At 51.7% G+C, this 12,241-nt stretch overlaps 2 protein-coding genes across 2 annotated transcripts in view; both read right to left on the bottom strand.

Annotated features, from left to right (window-relative positions):
• The window catches only part of ARHGAP31 (Rho GTPase activating protein 31), a 496,424-nt gene that overhangs the window by 406,104 nt on the left and 78,079 nt on the right, over positions 1–12,241 (bottom strand). The window lies entirely within an intron of this gene.
• On the bottom strand, positions 5,777–10,008 carry LOC146801663 (syncytin-2-like). The gene is made up of 2 exons (XM_085621138.1): positions 7,049–10,008; positions 5,777–6,740 (listed from the first exon to the last, which is right to left on the bottom strand). The coding sequence occupies exon 1, from the start codon at positions 9,514–9,516 to the stop codon at positions 7,981–7,983; it is 1,536 nt and encodes a 511-aa protein (XP_085477264.1). The 5' UTR covers positions 9,517–10,008; the 3' UTR covers positions 5,777–6,740; positions 7,049–7,980.

Raw genomic sequence — 12,241 nt, 5'->3', positions numbered from 1 at the left:
CTGAGGCTATGTCTGATTTTACCCGGGTTTCAGGTACTGTACATGTCGTGTCCCTCTAGAAGGGTGGAATGCTAACCCCGTCGCCAGAATTGGCGAGGGGTTAGTATTCCAATTCGTATGACACCTTACTCGACATGTTTTGATAAAGCCAAACCAAAGTTAGCATTTAACCGCGAGGTTCATAATGCACTTAAGAGTATATGGTATGACGATATCTGGAAACAGTAGAAGGAAGTTGTTCCGACCACTGCAGACAGGCTCAGCTCATGCCAGAGCACCATCTCACATGGAACCAAGCACTCTGCCTTCAGGATTGTTAAGGCCTGCCATAGGAGTGACTTATAGGTTAACATGTGTCCCATTTAAGGTTAGGTATAGGTATACTACACCTAAGTAAGAGGTGGTTACACCAACTTACCCCAGCTGAGTGATCAGCCAGTTGTGTCAAATTTGTTAGGCCAAGCCTGGGGTGGCATAATACATGCTTCAGCCCCTGGCAGGCCTTAGTTACACCAATGCCCTGGGTACCTAGTGTACACTGGTACAGGGGCTCACAGGGTGATCCACTTCCAATGGGTTATGCACCTAGGGTGCATGGAGTCCATTTTAGAGTGAGAGCAGACAGGCTGAGACCCTGAATGGCAGGATCTCAGGCCTACTAAGTCGAAAAACCAGCTAGACACTAGGCAAAAAATTGGGGGTAACCATAGTCAGATATCCACCTTCCTACACCTAGACATTCTATCACAGACATTCCTAACAAAGTCTCGGAACTTGATTTTACAGATCTTTTGCATGCTTTTAGCATTCAATATGCATCTCTTTGCTTAAATGAAACCAGTGCCGCATTAGAGACATGCGCTCCTTGAACTTGAAGAGCGCTGTTATCCTTGTTTGCGGGACTTTTGTTGCATTATTAAGTAAATAGGAAACCTCCGCCTTCCAACCTCTCATACGGGTCTATGCAGAGGATCTCCAATACACCTGCAACTCGCTCCGCAGCTCTGTCACCTGTGGTCTCCTACCTGCATCCTTCCTCGAGAGGAGCCGGGTAGCTTTATGGGCGCCCTGAGTGGGACGGATCGGCCCAGACATGGGTCCCAAGCTCACTGTGTCACTGGAACCAAGCTGTACCCGGCTCATGAGCTCATAACAAGGAGGAAACTGGTCCTCGGTTGCTTGTGTTCCGGTTCAGGAAGGACCAGGATTAGTAATTCGGGCTGGACTGTTCTCATGAGGAGCAGGGTCATGACTGATTTGCACATGGCTAGGTCCAAACTGGTGTGGCATGGTGAGCAAAACAACGATGAGTTTGAGTACTACCCGTAGTGATTGCCAGTGGTTAGACTTATTGCAAGCATATCACCTTTTGTTTGTTTTGTGCTTTATAGACACCACCTGCAATCCACGGATGGCAAGAAAACCTGAGCCCAAGCTCTCTCTCCATCTTCCTACAGGGTACACGTGTGAGGTGCATGTTGCACATGTGATGCTGATGCACTAACACAGAGGATGACAGTTCTGGCCGACACAACACGAAGGTGGGGAAGGGGATGGAAGGGTGGAAGAGAAAATAATAATTTTTAAAAAACATACCTTTTGCCGTAGCCTCAACAGCCACCTCGGAGCTCTCCCTGCAGCCACTGGGAGAGCAGCGCCAGGATTGGTCAGAGTGGCCTGCCCTGCCGCTCAGACACTGCTTTGCAGCCTGCAGCTTTTCTCCAGGCCGGCTGTGAACACAGCAACGTTCACAGTAGGGTTGGAGAAAAAGAAGTGCGAATGTATGTTTGGCCAGCCTAGGAAGGCCGGCCGAACATGCATGCGCACCTCTATGTGCCTATCAAGGCCCGGCCCTGCACGCATGCCCGAGCCAGGCACAGAAAAATAAAATGATATTTTTATTTTTCTATGGATGACTCCGATGAGTGAGGCGATGCTCCTCCGCCATTACGGAGGAGCCGCCCCTGGAGGACTATAGTGCCTTTTGGGGAATTCAAGCCATGAGAGAGGGACAAGGGTAACCAGCAGCCCTTCATCCTCCGTCCATCAGGGGAGAAAGAGGGGTCACCTGCAGCCCTTCATCCTCCGTCCATCAGGGGAGAAAGAGGCGTCACCTGCAGCCCTAGTGAGAGAGGTGAGTAGTGTAAGTGACAATATTTCCGATGTAGGCGTGAGACTTCAATGTAAGTTCATGGGGAACGTTCCCCCAATTTATTTCTAAATCTCCACCTGATCTGTTTCTAAGTGTTGGCATGCATGGAGCAGATGCCTCAAAAAGCACCAACCAGGGCTGGTTTCACCTGGCATCCGTTGAGGAGCAGCGGCCCAGCATGGTGGCGGCCACTCTGACTCCATGAAGGAGGGGTGGGAGCAATGCTTGTTGAGAGGTTTCTTTCATCATTCTGGTCAGGGAAGGGTAGGTTTTGTTGCAAGGTCTCGGGGGACCGATTTTGCAGAATACCCCACACAAGTAATACAAAACAACCACTCGAAAAACAGCAGCAATCCAAAAGCAAGACAGAGAAAGCTTCCTTTGGGGAAACAGCCAAGGACAGAGAAGGGCAGCAGCGGCCCGGAAGAGAGGCTGGCCTCGAGGATATGAAAATACCGCGAAGCCTCTTGAAATGCAACAAGGTCGCATCTGGGGGACTGTGAGCTGCTCCCTTTCCATTGCAGCGAGTGTGCAGGAAACAATGGAAGACGATAACGTCACAAAGGCGTTGTTACATGTGACACAAGGGCTGGAGTGTGTCTGTCTACAATGTAACCAATGTCTCCACAATAGGAAGTGCTGCGCGCAATGTCATCTATTTTCGTCTAAAAGGGCTGATTGTTCGGATTTTCCTTCGCCGTTTGGAGCGGCTCAGAGCAGGGCCCTGGATTCTCTCATGAGTGAACTTTGCACCCTCCGAGTGAAAGCCGAGGCCGGTGACAGTTCCCTCCTCGCAGCAGATGCTGCAGACAGCTTCAAGCAGGTCTTGGGCCTGCTTTAGAGTTGGGTGGTCAGGAAAATCCAGATATTGTTCAAGAAATGCTGCAATCAAAGGAGAATTCACTGGAGAAATGTCTTCCACCTTTGGGGTGGAATGGAGAGTGTAATTCTAGTGGTGGGTCTGCAGGGTCTTGGCAGCCGGGTCTCAGTCTGTGCTCTAGAACGGTGAATCTGGCTGAGACAATGTGAGGGTCCATAGGAAGTGGGTAGGTGTGTGTGTGTCTGTGTGCATGCTGTGGAGTGTACATGTGGTCGAGGGCACCGTCCAGCCAGACACAGCTGGGAGGAGAACGGACCCAAGCTCGAGCTGTGACCGACCAAACTTGTAATAAGTGCATTACTACAGCCTGTGAGAATGGCTCCCGTGTCATCTGTGTGAAGACCTGGCCTCCAGCTACAACAATATCCTCCAGGATTGAAGATTTTATCATTAATACACATCTCAAAATCGGGCCTTCGTGCCAGATACGGGTTTGTGATATCTTGCCCGTCCTGGAGTGTCTGTCCGAGATGACCAGGTGTCTGGACTGGAGCTAGATGTCCTCGAAGGCAAGATGACGTTAGATACTTTGTTTTACCCGAGGTGCGGTTAGAGACCTCGAACCGCTGAGTAAGCACTTTTGAGGAGTTTACGATATGACACAGGTAGTCTGCAAGGGGCAAACACCAGATCCTCCTAGCTTGAGAATTCATTTTATGATGCTACTTCCTCAAGTCCTTAGGAGTTTGTAGCAAAATTGAAAGGAGCAGTGAGTTCTTACTGCCCACCAGGCTGTGGGATGATGACTCCAAGCAAGGCTGGAAAGAAATGCAGTGGCAGCTCTGGCTTTGGCCTTGCAGCGCCGTCAAGACAACATGCAGCATCCATGCACAACTGCCTCCCTGTGGTATCCACCAAGCACCGCCCCTCAATCGAAGCAGAGCCAAACTCAAAACACACCTGCCTCTTCCCTCTGTGTGGCTCGTCAACCTGGCTCCAGCAGTTCTCATCACCCTTCGTTGAGATAGGCAGGGTTTCACTGTTGTTCTATATTTAAAGTGCATCCCCCAAAACACGTGAAGGTGCTAGTAAACTCAAGGTACACAGATGCTGGTTTATTGGACGGCAATTAAGGCACCGCTCAAAAAGCGTGTAACGACCCCACGCTCCACATCAGAACCTTCTTGCCTCTTCTTGAGTTCCGCAAGAAGCTGAAGACCTGGGGGCATATGTATGAAAGCAAAAATTAGTCGCAAACGCTGCGAATCGCAAAAAACAGCGTTTGCGACTGATTTTTCGCTATTTCATATGTATGACACACTTCCGAACTGAAAAATAAGAAATCGCTAAATTAGCGATTTCTTAGGCTGCGAAACAAGAAAACTGCGAATTTCCTAGCGAATACCTAATTTGCGATTCCTTAGCGTTGCGAATATCGCTAACAAGAAATCGCTAGCTAAGAAATCGCAAACACATGTATGAAAAAATCGCAAATTGCGATTTCACGAAATTCGCTAATTAAGAAATCGCTATTAACACCAATTGCTTGCAGGTGGTAAACTGGTGCAAGGTACAAAAACCAGCCCACAATGCAACAAACACACCCACAATGGCTGCAATGTACGTGATAGCCAGGAGGCTGCGTATTCGGGCCCTTGCACACAGGAGAATGAGACAGGAACGTATCTTCAGGCTGCGCATCACCCTGTTACAGAACACTGACGAGGAGATCTATGACAAGTACAGACTGCACCCACAGACCATAATGGACCTGATTGAGGAGCTGAAACCCCACTTGGAGCACCCTACTCGCAGGACACAAACAATTCCCACACATGTGCAGGTCCTGTGCTCCCTGCACCTCCTCGCGTCAGGGAGTTTTCAACGGGTCATAGCGGAGGTTGGTGGTGTGTCACAGAGTGCACTTTCGCGCTTCTTCCATGCCTTCCTAGATGCAATGCTACTGAGGCTCCCACATCACATTTACTTCCCCACCACCCAACAGGCATTACAACAAACGATACTGGACTTCTACCAGATTGCACGTTTCCCCCACGTCATCGGCTGCATTGACGGGACCCATGTGGCCATCACACCCCCAGCAGACACTGAATATGTCTACAGGAATCGGAAATGCTACCATTCCCTCAACATACAGATTGTGTGCAACGCTAAGTATCACATCACCGACATCGTAGCCAAATACCCCGGCAGTACACATGACTCCTTCATCTTCCGACACAGCGGAATACACAGACGTCTGAGTGCTGGAGAGTTTGGGGAGGGGTACCTGCTCGGTAAATACATTGCACACATCAATACATCCACTACATCAGTTGAGGGGGGGGACATTGACTCACCTATTGTGTTTTTTACCATGCAGGTGACAGTGCCTATGCAGTGCGCGACTTCATCCTGACCCCATACCTGGATCCTGCAAATGCAAGTGAGAGGAGCTACAACAGGGCACACAGATCTACACGCTGTGTAATTGAGCGAACCTTCGGAATCCTGAAGAGCCGCTTCCGGTGCCTGCATAAGAGTGGAGGCGCACTGCAATACAGCCCTGAGACCTGCTGTAAAATCGTGTCAAGCTGTGCAATGCTACATAACATGGCAATGAGGAAAGGCACCACAATTGATGTGACCGATACAGACACTTCGGATGACGAGCGCCCTGCTCCCCCTGCCAGACCAGCACCAGGAGTTGGGGCAGCTGCTGGACGCCAGAGACGGACTGAGATCACACAAAACTACTTTTAGGTGAGTGTTGAGGAAATGAGACTACAAAGCCTGATGATGTGTCAAGTGTTTAATCACACTTAACATGAAAGAAATTGTAATTGTCCCCAGCACATGTTGTACACACAGTGCAGAGAAGGCACAAGAAATAGGGCAAACAGCCTTTTGCGGGTTAATGCACCCGTGTTGCAGTCAGTGTCCCCGCAGATGATCACCTCCGTCGGTGCCGTCCAGGGTGGTTGACCCCCATGGTGCGCCCTTGGCCTGCTACCTGTCTGCCACTGCGGCGTCTTTCACCTGGCAAGGTTGGAGTGATGCTGCTGCGACTCGATGTGTCCTCACTCTCAGCAGAGGCCATTAGTGCGCTGCCACCTGCATTGGCTGTCTGCAGCTGTTCCACAGCAGTGGTCACCTGCGCCAGCCCTCGCGCTATGTCCTGGCAGCAATGTGCCATGTCCACCTGCATGGTTACGCTTCTGCGTGTGAGTGCGCTGGTGGTGGTGCAGAGGCGGTTGACTGCCTTGGTGTAATTGTGTAGCCGTGCATTGGCACGTCGTCCAGCCCTGTCATTGGCAGCTTGGGTGTCCCTCAAAGTGGCACAGAGCTCTCGTATTGCCGCTACCATGCTGCGATTGTCCTGATGTAGGCGGCCTAGCTGGCGACTCATTGACCGCATTGCCTTGCTTTGCAGGCGCTGTTCCTGCAACATGCACTGTTCCAAGCCGGAGAACACGGTGCCTTCTCCTTCTGTTGCAGTGCTGCTCCTGGGCCTTGACCTGGAAATGGCCTGTTCCCTTTGCCTTGGTGTTGGTGCGTCATGACGGGGCATGTCTGTCACACCCTGACTCCCCTCTCTCCTGTCGGTGTCATCGCCTGTTGCTGGGACTTCATCCTCAAATGGAGGCAGTGGGGGCACATGTGCGCGCTTCCTGCGCTGAATTGGCTGCTGCTCTGTCTCATCGCTGGAGTCCGCAGGGTCTGCAGGCTCCTCTCCCTCAGCGCTGTCTTCTTGTGGCATGGCGTGTGCTGTGGATGTAAAGGGGACTATATGAGTTTGTGTTACTGTCTGCATGTGGCACTCAATAAAGTTACAAATCTTTGACGGCTAATCTCTGACACATTTCTATTCAATGATCCCCAAAACACATATGTTGCATTTACTTGTGATGGTGTCATGGACACACAGTCAGACACAGTACTACGAGTACCATGATGCATTGCTGGGTGTGCTGTAAGACCTGGGCTGGATTGGCATGTTGGGAGTTAACTATGCGCATTTGGGGGAGTGTGCAAGGGATGGGGAGGAGTGCAGGGTGATTTGGCATGCATCTTACCTTGTCTGCTGGATGAGGGGTCGGAGCTGTCGATTGCAGCCACACCACCAACGCTCTCAGGCAGGAGGGTTTGTTAAATGGTAGCGGCAGTTTCAGTCGATATCTTCCAAGTATTTTGCCCGGCGATAATCGCCTCTCATACCACTCGATAATTTACCAATAAAAGAGGCAGGCGCCGGAGACTGGAAGGCAGGAAACAAGGTTTTATTCCGTCGGAGCAGAACACATCAGATCAGACAGCAAGGTATCGTCACGAGGTGCTCTAACTGCATCTCTGAGACCTGGTCTCTTATACACTAGTTTATTGCTTTATTACACATAGTACATTCTTGTGATTCCCTTGATGTGCGGGGAAATATCCCCTGAAGCCCCGGTTCAGATCCGATCCCACACATAGATACAGTAGAAGTTCCCACCCTACCCGCAGTGGGAGATGGCTATCGCGCAGCAGGGAATTCCGCTAATTCCCGGGGGTGTGTGCAACTGGCCGGGTCTCAGGGGGTAGGGGCTTTGATTCTACTGTAATCCCTTTGATGTGGGGTGTTTCCTTTACAGTAGGGGCAATAAACTGCATCCGCAGGGCTAGGTGATGGCCTGGGACCAGTTCGGTCAATGGGGCGCAGAGGAAGGGGGTTATCAAAGGAGAGGCATGACCATGTATGGGTTTGTCGGTCGGAAGTGGTTCCGTAGCAGGGTCGCGCAGAAGGAGAGGGTTTATGGCCTGTATGAGAGAGCGGGGGTGGCCAGCGCGCGGGGGATGCTCGCAGCGCCAAGGGGACCGCGCTGGCGATTGACAATGAGTGGGGTGTCTAAAATGGCGGCCGTGCATTCGTTGTGCGTGACGCTGGGGAGAGGCAAGATGGCGCAGATGATGTTCAGTTTGCACGCTAAATTTCCACAGTCCTCCCTTTTAACATATCTCGCCAGCTTGCCTAGTTTGGATCTATCCCCATAATACCCCGTACCTCCACCTCGTTCAGAGCTTTCATCCGCTCGGTTTCAAAGTCCAAAGTCTTAGGGCAGATGCAGTTCATAAAAAGCGAACATAAAGGTGGCAGACACTGAATCCCCAAGCAACATCCACATAGTATCACAATGGGTATCAGGATAAATGAAAACAGCCTCCATCCCCAACCTTTAATAGTGTCCCAAAACCAACTCCCCAGCGACCATTCTTCTTGTTCTTGATGGACCTCTGCGGACAGTCTGTGGAGGTGTTCAATTGCTTTGTAGACTGAGGGTGAGTTATCCGGTACGTAGGTACAACAGCTGGACCCAATGATGCGGCATGCTCCTCCACGATCTGCTAGAACCACGTCTAGAACAAGGCGGTTCTGGAGAGCCACCAGGCGGACGGCCTGAAGCTCAGCGGTGTTGTTGGCGAGGGCGCCAGCTGTAATGTTCATTGCCGTTTCGACTGCCTGGGTTAAGTGGCGGATGGCACGGCTGTTTGCCATTGGACCCCAGAGAGGAACAAGGCCTTTGACTGCGTCCATGAACTGTGCTCTGGTGGAGTCGGCCTGAACAATGTCTTTGGCCCGTTTCTGTCGGTGATGGTTTGCTGGAGCCACATACGTCGGAGGAAGGACAAAGGCGATGTAGCAGGTGCCTCCCCAACCTTTCGGAAGCCAGGTATAGGCCTTAGTACCGCAGATGAAGTACATATTCGGGGAGGCAACAAAGGAGGGTGGGTCAACTGAGTCCAATGTTCGGGTGATGAGGCAGGAGCTGTGGCCCACCAGCTGTGCCCCCAGGCCTTCGAGGCATACAGACCCAGTGACGTTGATGACGGACAGGGCCACTGTTAGGGTGGCGGCCGTTCGTTTCCGGAGGTAAGAGAAGGTGGGTCTGGCTGGATTGTTGAACACTTGCATTTCAACTCGTTCTTTGGCAGGGATGTCCATGTGAAAGGAAGTGTTCGATCTCAGAGGGCAGAAGAGGGCAGAAGTTCTTCCAGTTTTGTTCAGCCAGAACCCATGGTAGAAGTGTGATATGGTTCTGCCGGAAGTGGCATTGTCCTTGTAGCTTTCTTGCAGGAGGATTAGCCAGGCGAGGCAGGAGCCATGGACAGAAAAAGGTGAAGGGATGAAAGGGATAGAGTGTCCAGTGGCATGTGGTAGCAGTCCACAGATCCAGCAATTAGTGGCGTTGGTAGCAAGATTGTGTTGGTGGAGCAACTGCACAAAGGAGTTATTCCAGAACTCCTTACGCCTTTCTCGGAGTTGGGGTGAAAGCGAGATCAGATGATGTTCTTTCGTGGTGGTAGGTTGAACGGTGGCCAGTAATGTCTTATGAGCGGGTGTGCTCTCCTCCATGATCCAGAAGGCGACCATGAGGAGAAGGCAAAAGAGAAGGGTAATGAAAAGTGCAATAGTCTTTAAGCTGTGCATTCGGTCAGTTTTTGGGTTTCTGTAGTGGATCTTCGGACGTCCGGTTGCTTCCATCATCTTCATGTTGGGCGCTTCCATCACCTTCAAGAGACTCGGTAGCGGGCAGAACCACAGACTTTGTTTGGTTTCTCTCCTGGTGGCCTTTGGGGTGACTAGGCTACCGCTTTGAGATTCTCACTTAGCTTGTGGTCTGCTTAGCCGAAGTTCTCTCCTTTCGTCGTAAGTTATACCCTTCTTTGGATGGCACAGTGGGATCAGGATATCTTACTAACTCGAGTGTCTCTGTATCTGGGCAGCGGCTCAGGGATGGTCGATCTTTGTCCAGGAGTTCTTCTTGGGCGGTGATGCTGTTCAGGGTCGGTGATACCTTCTTGCAGTGGTGTGCATGCAGCCAATTGCGTTTCCCCTCCACTCGAAGAGCTGTTCGGGTGGTGATCAGGACTTGCAGGGGACCCGTCCACCGGGGCTCCAGACTCTTGGTGCGTTGGAAGTTACGCACTAAGACGAAATCGCCGGGTTGGATGTCGTGTCCCGGGCCCCTGGAAACATCGGGAATGGCGTGCAGCACCTGCTGATGGATAACAGACAATGTCTTAGTTAGGTTATACAAATAGTCAGACATGAGGACGTCCGGGACGTCGTGGATGGATGATGGTTTTGGTGCAGTCCAAAGGTTCATGGGCCGCCCGAAGACGACCTCGTAGGGGGTTAAGTGGTGTTTGGTGGGGGTGGAACGCATTGATAGCAATGCTAGCGGGAGAGCGTCTGGCCATCTTAGCCCTGTGGTGGCGACTATTTTTGCTATCTTAAGCTTCAACGTGGCATTGTGTCGCTCAACCAAGCCTGCAGATTGGGGATGGAAGACCGCGTGGAACTTCTGTTTTACCCCCAACCCTTTTAAGATGAGTTGGATAACTTCGGCTACGAAGTGGGGGCCATTGTCGCTCCACAAAATTCGACAAAGGCCGTATCGGGGGAAGAATTCCTTCAGTAGTACTTTTGCAGTAGTCATAGCGGTGTTGTCGTGGGTTGGGTAGGCTTCCACCCACTTGCTGAAGGCACACACAACGACAAGCACATACTTTAAACCTCGGCACCTTTCTAGCTGGACGTAGTCCATTTGTAGGACTTCAAAGGGGTGATTGGGGACCCCAAACCCTCCCCGGGGTACAGCAGTTCCTTTCCCAGGGTTGTGTTGGAGGCATACTAGGCATTGTTGGACCAGTCGTTTGGCTGAGTCTGGTATTCTGTCGTTGTGCCAGACTTTGGAGATGAGTTCGATCATGGGGGCAGACCCTATGTGTGCGGGGGAGTGTGCCATGGTCAGCATGGGGATCAAGTATGAGTCGGGTAGCAACCATTTGTTCGAGTCTTTAGTTCGCCAACAACCGTCATCGTCCTTCAATCCTACCCGGGCCCATTCAGTTAATTCGTGTGGTGTGCTGGCTAATTGGATATCCCTAATCGTTTCCCTAGCATCCTTCCAATTCTCAGTTTGTGACCTGGTCACGTACATGCGGGTCGTGGACCTATTCTCGGCTGTGGTTCGGGCAGTAACGTCAGCTAGTGCATTTCCCTGTCCTACAATGTCTGTCACCTTCTTGTGTGCCTGGCATTTGATCACAGCCAGCCGTGTGGGGAGGAGGACTGCTTCGGTCAGGGCAGAGACTAGATCTCCATGCAGGATGGGTGTGCCATGCGAGGTCAAGAATCCCCTCTCTTTCCATAAGAGCCCAAAGTGGTGAACTACCCCGAAGGCATACTGACTGTCTGTGTAAATGTTTGCGGTTGTCCCTGCTGCCAGGATGCAGGCTCGTGTGAGGGCAATAAGTTCAGCCGCCTGTGCGGATCGCTGGGTGATGCGGGCTGTCTCAACAACGGTTCGGGCCGTGGTGACTGCATAGGCAGCTGAGGTGGTGCCATCGGGGAGCTTGATACACGAGCCATCCACCCACAGTTCTCCGTCAGGGTTCGGGAAGGCAGTATCCCGGAGGTCAACCCTACTCTTGGTCTGTTCGTCGGTGAGGGTCACACAGTCATGTATAGGGGACGCATTAGGGTCAGTGTCAGGGAGAGGTAGTAGAGTGGCTGGATTCAGAGTGGTGCATCGTTTCAATGTGATGTGGGGTGCAAGCAGAGTCAGTTCGTACCCAGTCAGTCGTGCGCTAGTCAGGTGTTGAGTTTTGGTTTGGTTCAGGAGGGTATCAACAGCATGGGGCACCAATACAGTGAGGGGGTTCGAGAGCACGATCCCCTCACTTTGTCGGATAGAGACAGCAGCGGCGGCTACTGCTCGAAGGCAGGCGGGCAAGGCTCTGGCTACGGGGTCGAGAGTGGCAGAGAAGTAGGCACAAGGGCGTTGTTTAGGGCCTATGGACTGGGTTAGGACAGACAATGCGCATCCCTCCCTTTCGTGGGTGTACAGGGAGAAAGGTTTAGTGTAGTCTGGGGTTCCTAGGACTGGGGCTGAGCAGAGGGCGTCTCGTAATTCCTTGAAGGAGGATTGGCATTCGGGTGTCCATGGGAGGGGGAAGGGGGTATCTTTGGCCAGCAGGGAAAGCAGAGGTTTTACGATAAGACTGAAATTTGGCAACCACTGACGACAAAAGGAGGTGAGGCCCACTAGGGACCGCACTTGCTTCTGAGTTTTGGGAACAGGGGTTTCTAGGATGGTTTGAATTCGGTCAGGGGTAAGTTTCCTCCCATCTTTGGATAGTAGGTGGCCTAGATACGTTACTTGGGGCTGGCAGAATTGCAATTTCTTTCTGGAGACCTTGTGACCGTTCTCCGCAAGGAAGCGAAG

This window comes from Triturus cristatus, chromosome 8, assembly GCF_964204655.1.
Source record: "Triturus cristatus chromosome 8, aTriCri1.1, whole genome shotgun sequence".
Lineage (NCBI taxonomy): Eukaryota > Metazoa > Chordata > Amphibia > Caudata > Salamandridae > Triturus > Triturus cristatus.
The sequence above is the reverse complement of the archived record's forward strand: the minus strand, read 5'-3'. Positions and strand labels throughout refer to the sequence as shown.